The sequence below is a fragment of the Falco naumanni genome, chromosome 4 (assembly GCF_017639655.2).
Source record: "Falco naumanni isolate bFalNau1 chromosome 4, bFalNau1.pat, whole genome shotgun sequence".
Lineage (NCBI taxonomy): Eukaryota > Metazoa > Chordata > Aves > Falconiformes > Falconidae > Falco > Falco naumanni.
The window spans coordinates 31,504,212-31,530,870 of record NC_054057.1 but is presented as its reverse complement, the minus strand read 5'-3'; the positions used below and the strand labels follow the sequence as shown (position 1 = coordinate 31,530,870).

At 36.3% G+C, this 26,659-nt stretch overlaps 1 protein-coding gene across 2 annotated transcripts in view; it reads right to left on the bottom strand.

Moving 5' to 3' along the window:
• DGKB (diacylglycerol kinase beta) overlaps nucleotides 1-26,659 on the bottom strand; it is a 362,852-nt gene that overhangs the window by 270,442 nt on the left and 65,751 nt on the right. The window contains exons 4-6 of one of the 2 annotated variants that reach the window (XM_040593354.1): nucleotides 20,748-20,768; nucleotides 3,602-3,755; nucleotides 672-707 (exon numbers count right to left, since the gene is read on the bottom strand). In XM_040593354.1, the coding sequence (XP_040449288.1) occupies nucleotides 672-707; nucleotides 3,602-3,755; nucleotides 20,748-20,768 (211 nt within the window). The remainder of the gene's footprint in view (nucleotides 1-671; nucleotides 708-3,601; nucleotides 3,756-20,747; nucleotides 20,769-26,659) is intronic. The other variant, XM_040593355.1, reaches the window with a different exon arrangement.

Below are 26,659 nucleotides of genomic sequence, written 5' to 3'. Positions count from 1 at the left end.
ACAGATTTCTCATTGGACACATAACCTGCATACATAATTTCTCTCATCCATTTGTCTTGGAAAAGTCAATCACCATAGTACATGAAATGGAAAAAGAATTCTGTTGGAGTTCCCCCCCCCCCCCCCCCCCCCCCCCTGCTTTTTTCAATGTGAAGACATTTTCAAAGTTCTACTGAGGTAGATATGTTAAAGAATTTTTTTTTTCCCCCCAGTAAATAAGCGCAAACCGGCATGCAGAAAAAATATATTTGAATCAAGTTTGTGTCAATCATTTCAGGTAGATAAGCACTGAAAGTTAGTATTTAAATAAATAAAATATTTAATTGGGCAATGTTCTATTAAATGAGCTCACAGTTCAGTTAAGTACCCTTAAAATTAAGACATTATAAAATGTGAATAGATTAAGATGTGAGCTTTAATCACATAATTTACACAAATAGTTCACATTCCATTCTTACATGAATCTTGTGCACAGAATAAAAAATAGTCTAAAATTTGGGCTAACTCATCTTAAAAATGTAAAATCCTGAAATCCAAATGTAAAGGCATTCAAATTTTAAGGTATCTTTTAGCTGCAAGGTACAGGTTAAACTCTTACTTCTTAATCAGAGATGGGAGAAGGGTGGCTACAATGTGGTGACTCAGAGATGACTTACAGTGCTGCTGCTTACCTGGCATCTGTTTCCATCTCTCTTCAGACACCTTAACTGAAAATACAATTTATAAACAGACATGAGTGGATGAAGAGACACTAAGGAAAAAATGGGCACATACCAGAGAGATTTATGAACCCTTGCTACTTTTCCTGAGATCTTCTCTAGTTCTCATGTACCTTTCCCTTTTCCTGAAGAATGTCAAATGTTTCTGACAAACGTACTTCCCAGTATGGTCAGTTTTTTTCAGTATTGGTAACATTTAAAATTTATTAGATATTCTAGAACAAAGGCTCCCATGATTTTCATCTCTACGTCAAAATATACCAATGCACATTTCTTTCCCTTTAAATGCTACAAATCATAAAGATGTAATATCTAGTTTAAATCTCATGCAATTATGAGATTTACAATATGAACAGTATATTTTCAAGCACAAGCAACTCTTGCACGAGTTAATCTGAATTATTTCTCTGAAGATGCTTCGGGTGTAACAATTTATGAAACAGTCCTGGCATTATAATACATACATATGTAAGACCACTTCTAATTTGGTCTTACATTACATTATTTCTAAAATCCCAATTAACAGAAAAGGATGAAGATTAACTACAAACTGGGAAAAATGAGGGAAGGAGAAAAAAATTTAGGAGGTAGCACTAAAGTAAGAACTTTAGCACACAGTTTCAATAACAAAAATTATACTAATGACCATAAATAATAATACCTATATTATATATAAGAATAAAATTATTAGAGGGAATTATAGTGAAAGCAAAGAAAGTGGAGTGCAGCCTATGCCAGGCAGAGTTTAGCTTTAAATCCAGCAATGACCTAAAACCAGCTGTAATAATTTCTATATATGAAGTGTCAAAACCATATACATACAGCAGCAGAATAATAAAAGATAATTTTTAAAAATAATAGTAGTTGTATAACATATGTAAAAACACAGCATAATAAATAAATATGCACCACTAAATTGCAGCTGCTATTGGAGTTATCAGGCAAAAAGCATTAAGTGTAAAAGATTACAAATTTTGGTGGCTGGTACAGTGCATTTATTGCTGATTATGCTCATTGATGAAAACTTCAATGAAAAATTAGAAGTAATGAAAGTTGGAATGAAATTGTGCTGCTGAGACTTTATAGCCCACAAAATCTATATTCATAGTGGAAAAAATGCTGAAAATTGATGACATTCAAACTATACCCTGCAGCATACAATACAGAATACATTTAGACATGCCCTTAGAGATTCTGTTACAAAGCATCTTTTAGGGCAAGGGACTGAATCACTGGCCTACATGACTTGCCCAAATGCATGAATAAATTATTATCAGAGCTGTAATTAGCAACAGAAAGTTCTTAATACTCTATACAACTGATTACATCATAGTCTACTAAGCCTACTGCTTTGCACATGGAACACAACTGCAAGAACAAAAGCCCAAAAAGTTGGAAAGGTACTGTCTACACAGCTGATATTTGTGGAAGATGTGTCCATGGCAGTTCTGATTAGAAAGGATAAAAAGGATACATTAATAATTCAATTCAAATGAAGGGGAAAGAAATAGTGACGAATCACCCTCTTGATGTGGTAAGCAAGCTTTGCTAGCAGAAAAAATATATTTTTTAAGTCTAATTAAAGTCTAATTACAGTTAATGACCATTATATATATACATAATAACATAATAAAGATGATAATGTAATATGGGGGGGTGTTTGGTGTTTTTTTCCAGGAAATATAAAGCTAAAGAAATAAAAATAACAAGTACTGTAAACTTAAATAAATAAAAAAAAAAAAACCAAACAAAAAAAAAACCAAACAAAAAAAAAAAAAACCCTGAAAATCATCTAACATAGTAGAGAATGGTATGCTCTAAAAAAAACAAAACACCAGGTCAGACTCAATGGGTGATATCTGAAAACCTATAATTAATATTGTACACTGAGGCATCTATGGAAACCTAGTGCTTGGTAGCTTCAAGAAAAGATAACATTTTAGCTAGTAGCACTTGTGCCAAATTCATAAGTTCTAGATGAGTTGCAGTTTGAAGACACCTAACCTTCATATAAAGAATTCAAAAAATTAAGTACCCATCAAACCATCTGGTAACTTGCTCTAAGCACTTGATTATCCCAGCTGTTCAAAACATGCAATTTCTTTCATTAAATTAATCTAGTTCCTGCTTTTAGCTATAGGATTTTGATGGAGTTCCCAAACTGCTGAAGTGCTAAGCCAAGTATTTCAAGTTAGGAAGGTAACCTTAAATTTCCTCTGCAAATTTCCTTCAAAAGTTTTATAAATTTTAAGTTGACATTTTTTAACGCTATTTTACATGTGAGTATTTTAACATGTTACGTCCTCTGACCTGAAGATCACTTTTAATAAAAATGTTCAGTTTAGCATGAAAATTTCAAACTGCATTTAAGAAGATCCTTACATTGGGAAAAGAAATACTGCTAACATTAGCACATTTAAAACATCAGTAGGTGATAAATATGTGGGATTACTAGGAGCAGTATTATACCTAGACAATTAAAAGAAGCAGCAGTAATGGCACAAAAATTGCAGTGCACCAGCAGGAGCCTCCTGCATGAAGCTCTGAAGGTTTCTAAGTTTTTATATGAGTAGGTTGCAACTTCATGTAACCATAGCAATCTGATTAGCATTAAGGTGACAGACTGTCCACTTGGTGTCTCAGCTGCATCATTATTGTGAATTAAAAAGACAAAACCATTCAATTTCCATTTCTCTTCACAGTATTTCTTGTTCATTATCATGGTCATGAGGTAGTTTCTCAGAATAGCAACAACAAAAAAATAAAGACAACAACCAACCCAAACATATAGTTTATAATTCCATATATTTATAGCTATTAGAAGTAAAATAGCAGGGAGAGGGAACCTTCAGCTCTTCTATTACTGTGAGTTTATTACTTACCTCCAGAAAGGTGCTGGGGCTTGTTTTTTATTAACGGACTGCAGTGAGAGATTTTGTTGCTAAATGATGTAAAAAGGTGCTCAATGAAATCATCTGGTAACTCTGCCTCCAGAAAAGTCTTCATGAACAGCTTGAACCCTTCCAAATCAATTGTCTAGAGGGGAAGGGGGCGGGGAGGGGGGAAAGAGTATTTTTATTAGTTCATTTTTAAGAAACTCTTATAGTAATCCATAAAATAACATTCTGTTAACAAGAACTTTAGACTGTCTTTGAAAATACTGATTTCTAAAGATATAGCCTCGCATGCTTGTTCTTGGAAGTGACCGATTACTGAGTATTACTAGGAAAACTCACAGTATTGCTACGATAGCCCAAAGCACAATGCAAAACAGCCCAGAGTAAATTCAGAGCACTTGTATCAGGGACCCTGAAACCAAGTTCCATGCTCCCTAGTTTCTTGATTAGATTATGGGGCTTAACAGCACATGCTAAACTGCAACAAAAGGCCCTGTGGAGCTCACAGGGATGTATGCAGCAAGTTTTAGCTTTTCCCATAATTGGGCAGATAACAGGCAGGGGAATTTTGGATGCCTAATTCAGGGAATTGAAGGCCTTCTGTCCTTTCCTAGGTAGCAACACATTTTGCTGGTATTCGTCAGAAAAACTAATTGCTCTGTCTTAAATAGTTTCTAATAGTCAAATGAGGATGCTGAGACATGCAACATTGCTCACAAAGGGGAAAAAACTTGCTGATTTGAGACATTTGTCATTTAGTTTAATTAGGTTTTGCCAGCAAGGGAAGAGCTGATTAACGAAACTTCATTGATGATTTCTCCTGGTAAGACAGCATTGTCTGTTTTAAGTAATAAAATGAATCACAGAATATCTCAAGTTGGAGGTGACCCATAAGGACCACCAAGTCTAAACCCCTGCTACTCACAGGACTATGCACAACTAAACCGTATGACTAAATGCACTATCCAGATGCTCCTTGACCTCTGGCAGGCTGGCTGCCATGACTGCTTCACTGGGGAGCCTGTTCCAGCGACCAGCCACCCTTTCAGTGAAAAGCCTTTTCCTTATGTCCAGTCTGAACTTCCCCTGATGCAGCTTCATTCCATTTCACCGTGTCATGTTACTGGTCACCAGAGAGATCAGATCAGCACCTTCCCTTCTGCTACCCCCCTTGAGGAGAGTGTACACTGCGATGAGGTCACGTCAATGTAAAGCATTATGATCTCATTTTATCCTGATAATATAGAATCACTAAAGAAAAGGTGTCCTGAAACATACCAAGAAAGCTTAAGACAATTTCAGTTTTATCTCAGGAATAACTATGACACAACTGCATACTTATCAATGACACAACTGCATTACATATATGATTTTATAACAGCTTATCAATCATTAGTGTGTAAAGGATAGTACTGCTGCCTTTTTGATCTATTGTATTGTATCTATGTATTGATCTATTTCTAGATCAAACAGGGCAGTAATTTTCACCATTAATTAATTAAAGGATATAGCCACATCATATCAGAAAACATGCTTCAGGAAGACTCCATTTCTCCACACGAAACTAGTGCAACTGCTTTAATGCAGCACAGTGAATGTAGCATTAAAAGGGAAAAAGAGTAGCAAGAATTCTTGAAACCATGCTGGAAAAAAGAGAACTGAAACTTTCAAAATTCCTCAGTGACTTTGGAAACTGAGTAACAGTATAAATAATTTTTACAATTACTTTAATTTCATGTCAACACTTTGGAGCAAAGTTTTCTCTCCCCCTGCCTTTTTTGTTTTGTTTGTTTTTGGTAATATTTATGAGATGTAGAAATCTTATGTCCACATGAAATAAGGTGTCTCCCGTTAAGGCCAAGACCTAACTGTCCCAGGGTAACGTTTTAAATGTGTATCATTGTCCTAACAAGGGACCAACAACAAAGATCGCAAAATTTGACTGATCTTGTGCAAGTCATTATTATTAGGAACGCAAATTTGGCAAGAGGGTATCAATGTTGAGCTTCTAATCCAGAATTCTTCATTTGAGAAAGCAGTTCAGTGAAGCGCATAAAACTCAATGAACACAAAACACAAAAACAGCAGAGACTTAAAAAATAATTGCCTCCACAAGGCTTAAGCTGGGTGTAAAATGGAAATAATTAACTTGGACACAGATTCAATATCTTTACTTCATCAAACCGCTTCAGCCACTCTCTTCCACTTTGGTAAATCATACACCGTTTCATTCATGCTACAAACTTTATGTTTTTCCTCAATAAAATCAGTGATACTTAATTCACTGTTTATAAACTATGAAGCCACAATGGCAAAAGGATGGCATCAGCATCCAGGCAAATTGGTCATTAGTTTACACTATATAGATTTATTTTTTACCTGCAAGCATAACAAATACATTAATCGCTAAATCAGAGGATTTCAATGTGAAATCACTTTCTTAGATTGTTCATTAATGAAACAGATATTTCAGTAAATTACATAAAAAGAAGAACAACCAAGTGAAAAAGGAAAACAGAAAAACAAATTATAACCCAATTTAACTCAAGGTTTATGGATAGACACATAAAATATCTCTTTATTGCATAAAGCTTTTTTAATTTACCTTTGTCTGTGGATTTTATGTATATACTGCTAAAAGTATTCCTTGAGTTTACAGCTATCTTAGATTTTTAAACATCTGCCTCAACAACATTTGTCTATCAGGCTGCCAGCAATAACTAATTCCCTAATACTACACCTTTGCCCTATATGGGCTCCAAATTACACCTGGGTAGAGATTTAGATTAATACATAAAGTTAAAATAGTGTGTTTCTTTCTTCCAGAAGACTCTCTTTCTCAAAGATGTTCAAACTTTTCAGTATTTTCTGAAGATGGTCAGATTATCATTTACCCCAGTGTCCTCCAAAGCAAATGTTCCAAACTGCCTCATGTCTTCTGGCCAGGAAAGACAACAGGTACCAAGGTAACACATGACTTGGCTGCCATGCCCATTTATTTTATTTGACACCCTGACTGCCACTGACTAGGTTGCTCAGCAAGGAAAAAAGAAAGCGGGTTGTTGCTTTATAAGGTTGTTCTACAGTCACATTTCTTCAGCTCAAAGTGCTTTATCCTCTGCTCTAACACGCTCTGTAGCCTGTATGCTCTCAGGGAAGCAGCAACAACATACAGAGCTCAGATGCTGCAACCCAAAGGCCTTCAAGTGATGCTGAAAGTTATGTGGGAGCCAGAAAGTGACTTGAATACACATCAGAAATGTTTATAATAGCCCAAAATGCAGATGCAAAACCCCATGCTGTATTAAAAGAATGCACAACAGTCTGGCCTAAAGAAGATCTATGCATAGAGCCCTGTAATTATGTTCTTGCTTATATGAGAAACTCCACAAAATCCATGATTCTAATTCTCCACAGACAAAAACCATTTTCAAGAGGACCTAACACACTTTGTGTAGATTATTCTGTTAGAACTGAGTTACAGTAATGCGGTCATTTCTGAAAACTTCTTTTTGTAAATGTTTATACAATAAATAACAGAACTAGCTAGGCTACAGCAGATTTAGGAATAGTTTAGGCTATGCATCCAGCTTTCCAATGAAAAAAGTGAGAGCTTTCAAAAAAAGGTTTGCTTTAAATTACTTCCAGGGCTTTCCCTATCATCTCTCTCTCATTGTACTATACATAACCCATATACATACCTGAATAATTTCTTAAAAGAAATCCCATGAGGACCACTATAGAAGACTTATAGGTGTAGAATACTATCACTAAGCAGAGGTTTTAGTATTGAGTATGGTTCATTTAGAACAGATCAATCAAAGATGCAAAACATTTGCTCAGCTTAATTTAAAATAACTTCCACAGAAGAGAGAACACCACAAAGAACTCTGAGCATTTCTCTATTCTGCAATGATACAGTATTTTTCTTTCTTACTCATGGAACTTTCCATTCTAAAATATTAAAATGATGCATTAAGTAACTACCCTTTCTCTAATTATAAGCATTTCCCCCCAGTCCCATTGACTTTTCAAAGGAACCACACAATGCTTAAATAACCAAAAAGGAGGGAAGAAAAAAAAAAAAAAAAAAAAAGAAAGAAAGAAAACAAAGGACATTCATTTTCCACACAACATGGATCATCCTCACTCTGCTATGTAAATCACAATATATTCCTTTTAATCTTACTGTCAAACCAGAATTTCTCAGATTAAAAGTTCAGTTAATTTTGGTAATGAGTAAAAATAATTTAATTCTGTTAATGAATTCACAAGCATTAAACAAACAGATCAACAATATCAGAATAATATATAAGCCATAATGGTGGATGTTTTTTTTTCTTGAGCATGCATGCTAATTGCTTAATTTTCAACAGTTGCTTGGCTTCCAGAAGCTCCATTTGAATCCAAATGAATCTGAGAAAGAAGGACTTAGCATTTCAGAAGGCATTTTCCATGTGATTCCCAAGTGAGGTGATGAGAGCATGAGAGGATGTACCAAACTGACGACAATTAACCTGGCACATGAATTAATTAATTCCATTTCACAAGAGACTGTCAGGGCATAGGAAGATGGTGAACACAAGTTTAGGGATCTCAGGAAAATTTTCAACATAACAGTGAGATATATATGGACATTGTTGAAGCAGCCTGTTCAGAAGAACATGAAAGAACTTTCAAATCATTAAATCATTTAACCTAAATCTTGAAATCAGTCCTGTTTTAGCTTTGATTCAAATAAAAAATGTACCAAAAGCTTTCATTGTTGGTCACAGAAAAGAACATGTTTTTTATATAACATATAGGTATCCATATAACTGGATTCCTATCTTTATATGTTGAACAACTGATTCAGCAAGTTTATTGAGCTACTTTTCTTTATGGCTTAGAAAAATAAATTTTACTAAACAGGACTTTAAAAATCTTTATAATCTTCTACATTATTGGGTAATAAAATTTCATTTGGTATTGAAACATTTTGCTACAAACCAAGATACATGCACATTCAAGATCACCATTGAGTTTCAGCTAACTTAAACCATAACATCCCCATAAAATTAATTTTACTGTTTTAAGAAGCAGTTATTATCATTTCCCATTTATAGATTTTATCAATGTTTCCTATTACCTGATAATCAAAACAAAAAGGTGTATATATAAACCTTGGAAAAAAGGAAAGGAGAAGGGACAGAAGGCAGAAGCAAAACTGCACAGTTTTAACTTTAAAATTCTCTTTAGCAAATAAAATGTTTAAATCATTAAACATTTCTTAGCTTTTCTGAAATTAAACAAGAAACTGGACTCACTATGACTCTATACAGAGAGTGGAAAATTAAAAATATGTAGCTTAAGTGATAAATTTTCAGGGAAAATCTGTGACATTTAATAATCATCAACAAAATTTCAAAATTAATTCCAGCACTGAACTGTCAACAAGAATTTCATCCATAAGTATTGATTTTCTATTAAGCTCCCCCCAAACAGATCCATACAATTAACTCAAAAAGAAGAAACAGATGAAAGTTTATGAGTTCTAAATGATTGATTGACCACAGGAAGAAGGCTCTGGATTTGCCCTGCTACATCCAACTACATAACACAACAGCTTTACAGAGAAAGGCATCCTAAGGTGCCTTTTATGCTGTAACTGTGCCCATTCACTAATACACTGTGATAAGGCATGACTTACTTCACAACACTGTGCAGACTAAAAAACCTCTTACTCGATTTCATAACTAAACCCAAGCAGCTAGTTATAGTCTGATGAGAACAATGTAGGTCAATTCAAATTGCCTAAAGCTGCACATGGGTATTTTACTGATGCCCTTATTCATACTGCGATCTTAAAGTACTCTCTCGAGTGCTACTAATCCATAAAGCACTTAGACTTGATAAACACTTTAGGTTTCTTACTTTTGCTTCTTAAGGTATCCACAGACTTGTTTCTGAACATGTACAAAAATGTTACAATCTTCACTGGACTGAAGATTTCATCATTTGCCTCACATCTAATACAATTAGGGTACATAATTCTGTGTTATCAGATCTCACTATAAATGCTCATACACACACACACAAAAAAAAAACTATTTAAAAAAAGGCACTGTGCACTAAGTGCAATGGAGACCATAATTTCCTTCTGAAAGTGCAGAAAAAGTGACAGATTTTCCCACCTGGATAAAAAAGAATATCTCCTCATAAAGACACCTCCCCCATGGGGGTTACCTTGGCTGAATTCCCTTGTTTGCCTGGGGAAATTCAAACTTGTATCTCTTTCTCTAGAGAGAGTATACAAATATCAGAAAAGAGCTGAAGATCCACTGAAGGAAAAAAGAAGTTTCTGTATGTCTATCACAACAAAATTATTAAATATTTACTTGTAAAAATGTTACTGAACAAATTACTGAAGTAGTCCTTTGAATGACGAGGTGATCTGAACATGTTTAAGAGATCAGGAGTCAGGGAAACTTATCAAAACAGGTACCAAAATGTAAAGGCTTCTGGAAAAAGGGAAGAGGTATTTTTTTATAGAAAACGGTCAAGATATGGGGGTTTTGTTTCATTTCTTCTTTAAATTGCCATACTGGAGTTGGGCACTAACTTCACTCAGAATGGAAGTAACTTATTTTATATCTAAGGCTATGCTAAAAGAAACCAAAGAAATTTCTGTATTGCGTATATGTAAACATGTATACATACTATTATATACAGTATTATTTATTACAAAGCAGCAAACAGCAATTATATATTTTTCAGGGGGGTCATTCAGTGCCTCTGGGATATAACATGTCATCTTACATGTTGCAACTATTTCACAATTAAATTTTGGCAAATACACATTAGTCCAAAACACTTAACAGTTGGTTTGGGTTTTTTATGTTAATGCCCTGAACAGATTACATACAAAAAGCTCCATCAGTGCAAATAACTCACTATTACTTTCTTATGTTTAAGAATAGCAGAAGCAGTTTTAATAATAGTGAAACAAGACAGACCAATCTGTCTTATTTCCAGATGCTGTATGAACATTCCTGTTGCAATGTGTGACTAAGCAAATATAGACAGATTTGCCCAGATCTTCAGTTTCAGCTGAATTTGTCTTGTTAAACAACCCATACCCAACCAATGTGCTGTGGTGGAAATTTTTCTGAGGCTTATGGCATCCTTCACTTTACAAGTAAGCTACAAACACCAACAATTACAATTTGCTCTGCCAGTTCCCATTACTTTGAAGAAAATTCCTTGCCTCAAATAGCCCTTTAACCACCAGGATAAAATAGAAATAATGAGGCCAAGAATTATCCTCATAATAATATTCTAAGATAATAAAAACCAGTTACTCAAGGAACTCAGTTACAACATCTTATAGATATTGAGAAATATAAGAATATAAATGTAAAACAACATTAGCTATATGGATATACAAAGTGGCAACTGCAAATGTAATACCATATATCATCTATTTTGTCTAAACTAAAAATCTGGAGAGAGACAATATGGATAGACCAGAGTATGTGGGGAGGTACCATCTGAGCTGGGCAGACACATGGGGAAACAGCAGTGACTATCAATCCTTCTTCCAAACTTCACAGCATCTCTGGTCTCCACTGTGTCTCTGCTCCACAATTATTTCTCTCCATTATGGCAGCATCCAAGGAGGCATCCCTGGGTAAGTGTTCATGGGGTGGGGAGCAAGGCTGAAAATGAGCTACACACTCCAGATTTGGACTCTTGAGAGACTTCGGTCACATCTAAGGGCAACAAACTTGCAGCAGCTGCCAGACACTGTTAAGGAGAATGGTGACGGACCAGACAGGAGGAAGTTTTTATCTGAGTTATAAGGAATAATATGCACTCACTTAGTGGAAGAACTGAGCTAAGATCTGAAAGAAAGTCCCTCCATATAACACTTTCACTCTTCCCCCCTGCTAAGAACTCCTGGGAAACTCCTTAAAAGCTTTGACCAAGCATTCTGAGATGTTTTCCTATTTTTCTATCATAATACATTTAAAAAGAAAAATCTGTAGAAATTCTTTAGCCTAGTCTTTTATTTGTCTTCTCAAGAATCTGATCTCTAGTGGAACCTTTTCGACACACCACAGGAAACCCTATGACAGAACAGTAAGCACACATTAAAGACACATAGAAACAAATGGCAATCACTGAACTAGAAAAAAAATGTTACTAAGGAATCTTGACCGTAAAGAGTTGGAAGTCACTAAGAGATTAAAGTCCTAGCAACTGACAAGATAAATTCCAGTTTTCAGGATAAACTACATTTTTCAAGAGAGTTTCCGGGATGATACTGACCACATTGACTAAAGAATTCTCAACTCTAAAGAAACAAAAACATTAAATTAATTCTGGATTTTTATAGGTATTAAAAAATCTCATTTTATTCCCAGGTAAAGTAGCTTAGAATATTATTCTGCTGTTACTGCACAGAACACTACAAAACTGACAACGAAGCAACTGCTGTTTTCCATAGTGCATGACCGCATGCACATTTCTTTGCACTTATGCCATGTATCTCATAGATATGTGATGAGAAGCTTTTTACCTTACTAATATCACTAAAGAATGTGTATACCTTACTTCTCTTCCTACTCTATACCAATGGTATAAAGCAGAGCTCTTAACCTCCTACTCCAGTTTCTTTGGAATCCCAGATTGCCAGAATATGTGCAACTCCAAGGAAAAAGAAGTGGAGGTCAGACTAAGCTTAATATGCTTTAAAAAAATCTCCAAATACTATGGAAGAGTTACTTTTCTTCTCAAGCACTCACCGATAAGTACATTACACTAATTTAGTGCTAGTTCACAGAGGATGAGCCTCTAAATCTCAGGAAATACAGGAACTGAAGGACTTATTTCTGAGTAGCAGCTGTAACTATGCTTGGCAAAATAACAGTCAGTTTTTGGTTTTTGTATCAGATGTATATAGACCAATACTCAACTACAAATACAGGGCCAGCTCAGGTCTCTGATCTTCTGACTATGGCTACAAAAGGCTGTGGAGGTACTTTAAAATACCCGATTCTGTCCAGAAAACAGAATGGCTTCGGACACTCTGTACGCCAGAGAGGAAGAGGCTGAACTCTATCTGCATTATCAGGTTAGTAGGTTGTAAAAACTGCCTTAAAAGATATATCATTGCTAACTGAAAGCATAGGATCACTTCTATGAATTCCAGTGTCTTCACAAAGAACAGAAACCCCGTCCTTCCACAACCCAGAGCAAATGTACCATGTTCTGCTCATTCTCCACTACATATTGAATAGGACTGATCTCAGGTGACTGGTCATATACAACAATATTGCTTCCCACTTTCTTAAAACTGGTGATGTCATAACATTTCCCACAATTTATCTGTTTTATAGTGAAAATGTGCATTGGTGGGAGCTGAGGAATCATGCACATGAATCTGTCAGCAATTTTCACTGGCCTCTTACTTCTTACAACATATGCAGCATTCAATACAGCTGTTGGATCCCACACACCACTTAAGCTTTTTTTCCCCCACTATGGTAAGCAGAAGTTAATATTCCTGAAGTTATGCATTTCAGGCTGTGGTGCCCCTAACTATGATTGTGATTATAGGTAAGGCAAGACAGCTGCAGGAACTCGTCCCCTGCTCCTCCATCTCACAGAGCAGAACTGACACAGGAGGTAAGAGGGAGAGTGAAAAAAAAAAAAAAAAAGAAATACTGTCCTGTGAGTATTTGTCGTCTTCCTTTCTCCTACTGCAGTTACGCTGTGCAGTTTTAAAATTTGCTCTTCTGGTTTACTGATGGTACACAGAAATATAAGATCATGTAAAATCCAAGTATGCATATGGTGAAGATTTATGTAATTTATGTGTATGTTCCACGCCAACATACACAGAACTCTAAATGGTACACACACCACAACTCAGTATATCCTGATACTGAGAATACACAAAACAGGGTTTCTCAGTGAAAATTAGGGTATATATACGAGTAAAGCAAATTCTACATCCTTTACTGTATTATAAAGAAAACTATTCCGTGGTTTTAACTATGCTATATAGTATTTTAATTCCTACTATATTAAGACATTTGAAGAGAACAATTTAGTCAGAAAAATATGTACAGCTTTGACTGAAGATATACTTTAACGCTCAACTGCAATACAAGAGGTCTAACTGCCTCCTATATTTTCTTAGCTGATGTAAATGCAACAACTGGTTCTGAAGGATGACATGTAGAAGGAAGGATGAGAAGCTGTGTCACTCCACTTTCTTTCTCCTCACAAGATGCAAAAAAGCAACTTATTAACAGTCTCTTGACAAACAGTCACCATTGTAGATGGGTCAGGGCAGGGAGGGGTAGAATAACAACTCCTTTTATTCCTCCCCACCACACTGGCCACATAAATGGGAGCAGGATGTGATCTAGTGTTTGGAATTCATCTCCACCCATAAATTCTTTTGAAATACCACATTCTCTCTGGTCTTTTTCTTCTTTTAAATTTATACAAAATATTTCAACATAAGCCACTGTTTTCATCATCCTGAAAAACAGAATGTAAGGGGAGGAGGGGGCAGGGGGAGAAATCATTTATTTTAGCAGACTTCCATGAAATACAGTTTTCATGTATTAAAGAGAAAATGTCAGACATAATGGAAAGAGAATCATGTTGAAATGTAATTTTCAATTAATTACTTCTTAAATTATGTTGCCTGATCTCCAAATGACGCCAAAAAATGTAGAGTATAATGAGCTTTAACCTACTGACAGTAATAGTTCTGGGTTATTTTTGTTTGTGGGTAGGTCCCCTTAATTGATTATTTCTTTTTAAACAATTTATATTGACCCAATATGTGAAAAATGAGCTGCTGAAAAAGGAGAAGATGTTACAGGGCCTTACACATAATGCTATGACAACAATCACACTCATTAACGTAGTGCAGTAGTGACAATTACATGATAGCTGTGAAACACAATGCTAAAGGATCCCCAGTGGAAGTCCAAGTTTTGAAGATTCATTGGTTCTGACAATGTTTCAAAACCTAACTTTTGCCAAAATAAGTGGAAAAAAAGCAAAGACCACATAAAGAGGGTTAATAAGCTACAAAACTTAAACTACATGAGAATGCATAAGGTTTTGGTGTTTCAAATATATTTCTAATGTTCATATGGCAGAAATTAAAATTAAATTTGGAATTCCTCATGAAAATTGTCTTTGTGCATCAGGATAAATTTTGGTTTAAATTAAAATCCTTAGCATTTTCCGATCTAAGCATTTGATTTAATACATTTTTTACATAATTCATTTTGAAAGTTCTGTTAACCAAATGAAATTATTTCTTAGCTAAAGCAGTATCCAAATTCTCATCTACTGAGATGAAAGGCTACAGGAGAAAAAAAAAAAGCTAACAACGCCATACAAACTTATATTCTCACAGGCTGCTCCTACCAAATACTCCATATGGCCAAAAAATATTTGGATATTATCAATATTACAGACATATATAACTGCCAAAATTTTCCTTCAGCTAGAATGTCTTTTCAAAGAAGTAAACTCAACCAAACATATGAAATGGAAATGAGAAGACACAATTTTTATACAATAACTAGATTTTTAAGCAGAACTGTCACAGCACTATCAAAACTAGCTGGCTGCAACAAGGCTTTTACCATCACATTCCAGGTTAACTTCAATAAGTAGTTCCCGCACCTTGCCCCAGCACAGCCATCACCACTGTCGAGCCGGACCTACTCTGGACCCACCACCACCGCTGTGGGCCACTGCCACGTCCGGTCATGTACTCTGCCGCTACCACCCACTACCCTCAGTCTCTTAGCTCCATGACAGTCAGGCTTCCTGCTCTTTAGTCCCAACGGCTCACCTTTACCAGTGTCTGATCTGGATCCCTGTCAAAGCTTCAAACATCCCCCAGCACAGCCATCACCACTGTTGCCGCTCATTACACTCAGTCTCATAATCTGAAGGTCCCGAGTTCAAGCCTTACATGGGGCACCAACTGTCACAGGACTAGCAAAACCAGCTGGCTGCAACAAGGCTTTTACTATCCCATACCAAGTTAACTTCAATAAGTAATTCCCGCACCTTGCCCCGGCACAGCCACCAATCTCCCAAGAGGTTTCAACAGTTCATCTACTGTCTGTGCTGCTTCTCCTTCCTCCAGAGATCAGACTACACTACTACTCCTCCATCCAACCCCCTTTCCCCCAATCCTCAAGGCTATTTAACTACTTAGCAGGAACGAGCTACAGCTGCACATCATCCGTATCAATCAACCCACTGCCTTTGAGGCAAGGCCACAGTCTACATGTAACCTGGTACTACGTTCTCAAGTTATTAAAATAAATTGATGCTACTTTCTAAAATACATCTGGAATGTATTCAGCAACCACTGTAGTCTCATCCCAGTCTTATATCCAGGTAAGAAAACATAAAAGTTTTCATAACTACATGTGTAAGTTTGAATATTCATAAGTACCACACACATTAATACAGAAATTTATGAATATACTATATTTACTATTAAAAGGTGTGTTTTTTAAAAAAAAGAAGTAGTGTTAAGGATCATACTTCTAGAAGAATCTTGTAGCAGATTATCACCCAGGGTCTATTTGACATGTTTTACCAATAAAGAATGTTAGAAGAAATATCTATGAATTATTATATAAAAAAAAAAGTGAAGAGTAGAGTTATCTATTCTGTCCCATCAGAACTGGTCATCTGAAAATTACAATTACTACAGAAGTCAGGAAGAATGGGGTAGGTGGCACATTTCAGACTAAACCCAAATAAAACTGCAAAATGAATCAGTCCCTAAAAAAAGTCAGTTAGGACAAAAAATTCTGGTTTAATCAATTTATCTGTTTGTGAACATTGTGCAAAGACCTACTTACAGACAAACATGGCTGAATCGTCAGTTTTATAATACAGCTAAAATTAAGAAGAATCATTTTTCTATACACATTCTGTATCAGTAGCATCCTGTCATATTTTAACTGTAATGATCTCTGTCCATTGCAAATTTTTGTGGAGGTTATTTCAGCTACATTTATTATAAATATTGGCTACAACACATTTAGTAAGAAAAATAATATGTGAAGATATGTGAACACTCATTTTTCATCCCTCCCCCTTTAACAGATTTGAAACATATAAAATGACAAACTTTCCTAATTTTTTCTATTCATGAATGAACTGTTTAATGAGGTTTAATACAATATGAGCCTAACTGCATCTTCCACTTGGAATAGTCACTTTTACCAATAGAAGAGAGTTTAAAATGTCCCATTCCACTTGGCAACAATTTACATCCATTTTGCACTGAGCAAATTTACAGTCTAAGAAAGTGGAGCTGTGCTAATGGAACTAAGTTTGAGTTTGTCCTCACCAAATTTAGAAGTATAGCTTAGAAAGCAACAAAAAGATACGAGCAGTGTCATCTGCTCAATTATACAGGCTTACAGGCTAATGCTAAAAAGTAGTACCTGTATTGCATGACAGGACCTCAAGCCATTTCCATTTGTTGACTAATTCCTGCAATAAATTATGTTTTAAAGTGGGTTTTGTAAATTTCATTTCTCCACACAGTTTCATAAACAGTGCCTAGATGCCACCACGCAAGTGAATCAATTGTAACGGCAGCCATCATCATAAAACCAAACCACAATAGAATATATTGTCCTTCAGAATGAAAACAAAAGAAAACAAAAAAAAAGCACAAAAAAAAGCACCAAATCCCGGTCATAATTAAATGCTCTGGATAAAGCACTTTAACCCGTCTTTTCTCATTCAGCCTGAGTACACCTACAGTAAGTTAAATGTCTTTAGAGATATAAAACAGAAACTAATGCAAATTAGGCTGTCCTAGAGACCCTGTGTCTGACCAGGTAAAATAAAAACCTGTAGAACTGTTCGCAAGAACACCACATAGTCATTTATTACCTAGCTGTTACAAACAGGATGTAAACCAAAAAAAACCTATAGCACCAACACAGCACTCATTTGATGGCTTCAGAATTCTCACTGTTATGTTAAAAAGAATTTCAGCATTAAATGCTGTTCTCTTAAGAAAATGTTGGTTTGGTTTTGTTTCACGGAATCCAAATACCCACCAGCCAAATACCTTTCTCCTGCTATTTCTATTGCAGCATTAATTCAGACATGTAGTGATAGCACAAGGTAATACAATTAAAATTACAACCATTTAAAACCATAGAAAGATAGTTTTCCATTGATATTAAATGAATCTTAGTAGTTAAATATTATGAAATCTACCACTGATGACTAGCAGAATAAATAGCTGTAACTCTTAATTTTGCATAAACACCGCACCATTCCATGTATACTTGAGGCAAAATGCATTAATTTTAAATATTCATTAACAGCAATATAAAAACCAATAAATACATTAAATGTACCCTTTCTGAAAATATTTATTTCTATGTTTATTTCACTTTAAGGAAAGAAAAACCTTGTTGATATTTCAAATTAATATGAAGATATGAGGATAGCATTTTTCATATTTTATAACTCAGTACCATAATTGGTACCATATTTATACTTTTTTCATGCTGCTAGAGGAGCCGTTGTCAGCCTAGTCTGTCACTCTTTAAATGAAATATGTTTAAAAAAAACCCAAATACTAGTGTGACCCTCCACTTTTTTTGTTGTTTTTTTTTCCCTTTAAAAATGGTGTAGCTTTACAAAGTATATTCTTTGAAATAGAATGGTCCCTCTGGCCTAAATATCAAGACTGCTTAAAATTCTTTATCGAATTCTATCTAAATACTGATGGTTGTACCCTAATAAACCAAAAAACCCAAACATTTTTGCTTTTAAAATATTTTGAAACAGTATCTAGTGCACATCAAAACTGGAAAATAGTCCTTGAGTCAGCCATTTAACAAACTGTAAGAATACAACAGGTAACGTAAATGAAAGCATCATGAGGCTTATAAAGCTTAAATACAAAGTACCACGCAATGCAAAAAAGTAGAGGAAAAAAAAGGATTAAAATGGGATCTTAAAGCAGAGGAGGGATGTATCAAATGGAAGGAAGATATCAAGGAGGGAGAGATTTAGTACAGACTGAGGAAAGGAAACAGAGGGACCACACTAAAGATCATAAAAAATGTTCAAAACAGAACAGTTTTGCAGCAGAAATTGACTATCTGAAACATTTTATACCTTGGTGCCCTCAACACTTCCCACAGTCAGGAGGCTCACAGCCAGACTGCCAGCATCTCTGCCTGGCAGGTTTCCCAGCTCTCTAGGTATCCAGGAAGCTGTTTCCCTAGAAATTCTGCCAGGAAAGCCAGAAAACCACTGAGTGCCTAGTGTCTGAAGGGTAGACTTTTCTGCTGCTGATACTCACAAGTTGCAATTTTTTTTCTCTTTTGTAGCTAGAGAGATACAACATCCTTTCTCAGTCCTCAGTTTCTTACATGTGAGGGACAGGCTTCTCCTGCATAATAGATACACTGTAATTTTCAACATCCCACTAACCCTTTTGTGAATTAGTTCCAACTTGAGTTCATTTTGTCCCATCATTTTGTCAAAAGCAGAAAGATGTAGTTTCTGCAGTACATTTTTATAGAAAATTAAATCTTCCTATCTGTAGTAGAAATACTTTATATATTATAATAAGGCACAGTCTTTACAGTAAATTAGTATCTTCTGTCAGATCAGAGAACGTAGCTGAGGGAAAAAGCACAAAAATACTTCTTTCAATCCATATTTCTGTGTGCTTGAAATTTTAACTAGTTTTCCACTTATCTCAATGGGCCTAAGACACTACCATTTCTTAAGTCTTGTCTTGTTGTCAGACCAGCATGGTCACAGGAATACCATTACAATGTCCCAATAATACATTTCTCCATGACCAAAAAATGAAGATTTGCAACCATCTTGGATCAACTACCATACACAGCAATTTATCTAAAAGTGCCACTAGTCCAAGGTTACACCACATCGTATTCTGCACTAGTGTATTTCATTCCTTTTACTACAGTCCATAACATCAAGTTTTCCAGTATAGTATTCAGATTTTTCTGCATTTTAGCAACAATTCCCAAATATGATTTACTGAATTGACCCTATTAGTACTCATCTACTTCTTTTAACAAGGTTATTAGCAATAATACTAACAAGATTAGTCTCGAGACTGGTCCTAGACACACAGCTTTCACCTGAATACCTTCCCTCTCAGGACCCATCGCAGTCATTCTGTTAGCTTATTAAAAAAGTAATATTGGTCATTTGAAGAAAACTGAACCTTTTGTGAATAGGGAGTACTGCTCTCAGCAACACACATCCAAAAATTCAACTGGCCTTTGACCCCACAAAGTCAAGGGTTCCCTACAAATTTAATTCTTTCAGTCTCTTGACTTTCTCATTGTTTTCATCTTCAGCTGCCTCTTCACAGAACAGCAGAGCAGGGGCTTTTTAACACGTCTGTGCTACAAAGAAAGAGTAACTAGGTCATTTAGAAAACTAGTTTCATTTGGTTAATCCTTTTCCCCTAGCTTGTTGGGTTTTTTTCATTGTATTTTTATATCTGGTTTTAAGCTACTAAAGCTTCTCAGGAGTAGTCTTGGGTCGATGATCAGCAGTTTTAACTATTTCTCTTGCAATTGCTGTAAAGTCACAATTGCTTAAAGCACACCATAACCCTTATTCAAGTTATAAAATACGCAATTTTAAGCCTGCTACACATAAATGGTGTTATATGGCTATAGAAATAGTATTTAATATTTTTTTCTGAGATGTGTTATTGTTATTTCAGAATAATACAAATTATTATGAGATCTCACTAGTAAGCAAAAATCACTGTGACAAGTATGGAACAAGTTAATTACTTTCTCTTAACTTTTTATATTCTTCTCAAGTAATGTTAGTAAAATTATGTACCGTGCATTACAAGAATGAAATTCACCTACTGAAAAAGTTTGCCTGCAGAAAAAGAGTGCACTTCACTCTTAGGTTTAAGTATTTATCTATTATCTGACAGAATAGCCACATGCAGTATTTATTAATAAGTGACATCTCATTGGAAGCCTACAAAATTAAAGATACTGCTTCTATGCATAACAAAAGGAAAAAAATCAAATTAAGGATTACTTACTTGATTAAGTATATCTTGTTTCTGTAACGCATGCAAGGAAAGAAAGAACACACATGTTAGTGCAGTGTCATAACACTGTGGCTCTGCTTTTTGTAATAGAATTATTCTTGTTGAAAGGTTAGTGATACGGGTGAACAAGTTGAAGATGTTAGATAGAATACCCCATTTTCTTGCATTAGCCCATATGTCAAGAAAATGGTTCTAAGTCAGCATTCTAGTCTTGATTAGAGTGCAAGCAAGTTGTTTTTAACCATGCAATGACAGATAACCAAGGAAAGAAAAAAAAAAAAGCACGCACATTTGTCTTTCATCCCTGTGTACTACTTAAAAATTAAAAATTACTTCTTGACAAGAATAGTTGTTCACAAAACAACTTAATCAGAAGTGAATACAATGATAAATTTCATAAATGCATTAAGAACAAAAGGAGAGCTAAGGAGAATCTCCATCCTTTATTGGAAGTGGGAGGAAACACAATGACAGAGGAAAAGTCTGAGGTACTTAATGGCTTCTGCTTCTTTGCCTCAGTCTTTTCTAGCAAGACCTACTGTCCTTGGGGTACCCAGCCCCCTGAGCTGAAAGAGAAAGATGGAGAGCAGAATGAAGCCCTTGTAATCCATGGGGAAATGGTCAGCAACCTGCTACACCACTAAGACACACACGAGTCAATGGGACTGACTGGGATCCACCCGAAGATACTGAGGTGGAAGTGCTCACCAAGCCACTTTCAATTATTTATCAGCAGTCCTGACTAACCAGGGACTTCCCTGTTAGCAAATGTGACACCTGTCTTAAAGGACAACTGTAAGGAGAAGCTGGGGAACTACAGGCCTGTCAGCCTGACCTTAGTGCCAGGGTTATGGAGCAGATCATCCTGAGTGCCATCACATGGCATGTACACAATGACCAGGCCCAGCAAGCATGGGTTTATGAAAGGCAGGTCCTGCTTGACTAACCTGATCTCCTTCTACAACAAGGTGATCCACTTAGTGGATGAGGGAAAGGCTATGGATTTTGTTTACCTGGACTTTGGTAAAGCCTTTGGCACTGCATTCTCCCAAAGAAACTGGCTGCTCATGGGCTGGAGCGCTGTACTCTCCACTGGATAAAAAGCTGGCTGCATGGCCAGGTCCAAAAAATTGTGGTAAATGGAGCTAAATCCGGTTGGTGGCTGGTCACAGGTGGCCTTCCTCAGGGGTCAATATTGAGGCCAGTTCTGTTTAGTACCTTTATCAGCGATCTGGATGAGGGGATCCAGTGGACCCTCAGTAAGTTTGCAGACAACACCAAGTTAGGCAGAAATGTTGATCTGCTTGAGGCTAGGAAGGTTCTGCAGAGGGATCTGAACAGGCTGGATCCATAGGCCAAAGCCAACTGTATGAGAATCAAGAAGGCTAAGTGCTGGGTCCTGCACTTGGTCACAACAGGCTTGGGGAAGAGTGGCTGGAAAGCTGCCCAGCGGAAAAGGACATGAAGGTGGTCGGCAACAGCCAGGTGAATGGGATCCGACAATGTGCCCACTCGGCCAAGAAGGCCACCATCATCCTAGCTTATATCAGAAAAAGTGTGGCCAGTAGGACTAGGGAAGTGATCATCCCCCTGTACTCAGCACTGGTGAGGCCACACCTTGAATACTGGGTTCAGTTTTGGGCCCCTCACTACCAGAACGACACTGAGGTGCTGGAGCATGTCCGGAGGAGGGCAATGAAGCTGGTGAAGGGTCTAGAGAAAAAGTCTATGAGGAGCAGTTGAAGGAATTGGGGTTGTTTAGTCTGGAGAAGAGGAGGTTGAGGGGAGGCCTTATCACTCTCTAAAACTGCCTGAAAGGAGGCTGTAGAGAGGTAGGTGTCAGTAATTTTTCCCCAAGTAGCAAGCAACAGAACAAGAGGAAATGGCCTAAGTTGTGCCAAGGGAGGTTTAAATTAGATATTAGGAAAAAAATCCTTCACTGAAAGGGTTGTCAAGCACTGGAACAGGCTACCCAGGGAAGTGGTTGAGTCACCATCCCTTCAGGTATTTAAGAGACATGTAGATGAAGCACTTAGGGACATGGTTTGGTAGTGGACTTGGCAGTGTTAGGTTCATGGTTGGACTCTATGATCTAAGGGTCATTATCCAACCTAAATAACTCTATGATTCTATAAACACTAGCAAACACTGTTGTAGAAGTCACCATTATATGCTGGTTTAGTTTCTAATAATTTTTACTCCTTTTAATAAAGGTGCTGTATTAATTTTCTACCTCAATCACAAACTGCTATCACAACTTCTCAGTAAGGGGGTACTATCTTCAAATTACAGTTGAATTCTCTGCATACATTACACTGTGCCAGAGTTTGATAGGGTTACCAGACATATCTTTGAAACATCACAGATTTAAGTTAAAAAACCCAAAAAACCAAAACACTAAGACCTCCGGAAATCAGAAGGACCCTGGAGAAAGCCTCTTCAAAGTATCTGCACTACTTCCAAAACCGGAAAAAATCTTTTGGAGTAGGCAGACGACTGCAACATTCTGCCAGACTTGGGACTTCACCACTCTGGGCAGATCAGATCATGGAATGTGCCCAGTGTCATGCACTCATTGTCATAACCTTCCTGGAAATTTTTGTTTTCCTGGTCTTTCTGCATATGCACATTTATTCTTCTCATCCACATCCAAGCTGTGGAATTCTGGACCACTCGAGCACTGCTCTGCTCCACATGCAGACTCAAGCTGCACCCTGACTGCTTGTCTGGCTGAGATTCCTTCAGGCACCTTCCACTCTCACTCGTCATGCACTGATTAACTCCAAAAGCTCTAGATAGCAAGTAGGTAAGCAGGTAAACAAGAAATTATGATCCACTCCAACCGATTCCTCAAAAAGGATGACAACACTAGGACTACAAGCACCCAATACTTGTGTGTGTACTTGCTGCCCATTTAGATACAATCTTTAGCTCCACCTGCTTTCCTAATCCTTGCTAGCCTATTCAGCACTCCTCTCAAAGTGAAATGGCTGAAATTAATTAATTGAAATAAATTTCAAATTATGAAAAGACTATTTATAAATCACAGCTGTCCAGAAGGCTGATCTTAACATACCTATGTGTCTTATATCAGGTAAAAAAAATATTCTTAATTTCATATTTGACATTGACTTGGAGAAGAAGGTGGAAGGGCAAAGGTTCAGTAGCATTTGTAGTTGTTTAGTCACCTCCCTCACACTGAAAGCAGTAAGTAAAATCTCCATAAATAAACTCCTTATGCTGGATGACCTCCTGATAATCTGATACATCATTTCCACTAAGCCCAAAAACCACTCACTCAACAAGATATAAGATAATGGAAAAACAAACCAGATTACTTCAGGTAACAAGCTTCAAATACCAATAACTTTTCTTTTTCTATTTGCATCCCTTTAAATCAGCTTGTGATAAAAAACTGCAGTATAGATGCAATGGAGTGAAATAAATTCCTGAACCCTTTAAGCAGGCAGAAGCTTGAAACAGAAATTTCTTAAGGCTTTTTCTTAAGTACATGAATATATCGTAGCAATAAATCTGCCATAGCTCTATGCCCCATGTTTATTGGTAAAAAACTGGCACCACATTTTAGTAGTATTTTTACAAGACTTGAAAAATACTTGGAGTGCTTATGAGATAATTATCTAGGAAATAAAGAGCTGAAATGAAAACATGATGGTATCCTCTGCAAAACACAACAGAAGTGCTGTCTATAATATGTGGAAGTAAAAAGCTGCACTATAATTTCAGCTGGATCAGTCAATTTTTGTCATCTCATTTACAGATAATAATGAATTACTTCAATAGTACATCCAGCTCACGGAATCCTCATCCAACCAGATACAACCAACTCGCAATACATTCTGTAAAGAATTCATCCACATAGCAGGTTGGATACAGGCCAAATATACACACATGCCTATGCAAAGGCAGTTCTGTCTGAACTTGGAATACTCACTCAACTGCAGAGTAAATTTCAGCCACTTTGCTGCTATGTTCAGCAGCTTATGCCATGAAACTTGAGCTAATAAATCCTACTAGAGCCAAAGTAGCTTCACTGCTAGCTGTGTTTTCCTTATGTTGCACTCCTAAAGTCTAAGTGCTAAAAGTACAAAAGCTGTCAAGGGTTAGCCTGGATGCAACACTGACCCAGTAGTAGTGAATAGCTTGATCCCTGCTGAAGACACTGAAGGCACCACTGGGTGTTTGATTTGCATTCATACCTCCCCTTCCATCCTGCTCACTGGCTTGGGTACTCTGCTACTCTAAAATCCCTGGACACTTCAGTACATTGGCAGGATTCTGCAAAGAAATTGCTGTGAAATTAAGAACTCTGAGTCACAGACTCAGGACCAATTCTGTTTATTAATTCCAGCTTATACAAATTCTGCCAAATCACCTGGCTTCAGTCAAAGCAGGTTTCCCAGGTGCCCACAATGATCACTTTTTGCCATGACTCAGCCTCCATGTACCCCCAGATTGGAGGAAGTACTTTAAAAGACTAATCTCACAACTTTAAATACTGATTTCTTTATATACAGACTGATAATTTGATCATGTGTTACCTGCACAGTAACATGTTACTTAGTATGCATAAAATACACAGTAATTTTGTACTTTAGAAGGTTACACTTCACATAACTGAAAATGTTACATTATGACTGAAAATAAGTGAAGAATTTCAAGAAAAAAGTGAATAAAGACCATTTTATCACATGTACTAAAAGCAAAGAAAATTGCAAAGTTGAGTAAAAAAACAAACAAAAAAAAGCAAGTGCTGAGTTTGTAAATCAAGAGTGCACTCTTTTCTAAAAAAAACCCAAACAAACAAAACAACCAACCAAAGACACATCTACATTCTAACAAAAATCAATTAAGGGAGGTCCTGTAGTACAGCCTATGTTACATTGAAGAATAAATTAGACGATCACAGCATTCCCATCCTTTTATATTCTATGATTCTATTTACCTAAAATAATGGAGATCTAAGATGATCATTTACAAGATCAACTTATACTATTGTAATGAATTATGAAATATTTTCCTCAGAAACTGACCAAAATGACCAACATTATGCTTTGAAATGTTCGAAGTGAAAAATAATTTTTTCAATACTTAATGAGTTGTAACTACCTTGCTTGACAATAATGCTTGTCTTTAACATACTGAAATGTAAGATCAATTAATTTTCATAATGGTTAGCACATTTTTCTGTCCTGAATTCCACATAACAGAAGCACAGTTAGAAACATTACTAAAACAGGGTTTTATTTAGCTGCATGATGAGTCACACTATTACCATGTGTTAAGCAGATACAAATTGCAATTGAGGATAAAAAAATGAAAACAACCTGGTTTTTTCTCCTAACCAAACCGGAATACTCTGTTTACTAGTGAATCTGTATTAACAATGCACACACGCTTTTTTTTCAGCTGAATTCTTTATTTCATAACATCAGAAAAAATATCTTCTTTATTAACGAAGATCCCACTACCAGAAACACCACAGAAGAAACAGAATTTAAAAAGAAATCTGAACTGAACACATTTTACTTTTCTAACTTTTGAAATTATGCTGAACATAACCCACCCATCTTGATAAAAGACTTGGGAAGCACGTTAACCTTACCATAAGGGTGTTGGGGTTTTTTCGTGTGTGTGTGTGTTTGTCTGTGTGCTGGTTTTGGCTGGGATAGAATTAATTTTCTTGTAGTAGCTAGTATGGGCTAAATTTTGGATTTCTGCTGAAAACAGCATTGATAACTCAGGGGTGTTTCAGTTACTGCTGAACAGAGTCAAGGTCCTTTCTGCTCCTCACGCCACCCTACCAGCGAGAAGGCTAGGGGTGCACAAGAAGTTGAGAGGCAACACAGTCAGGACAGCTGACCCCAATGGACTAAAGGGAT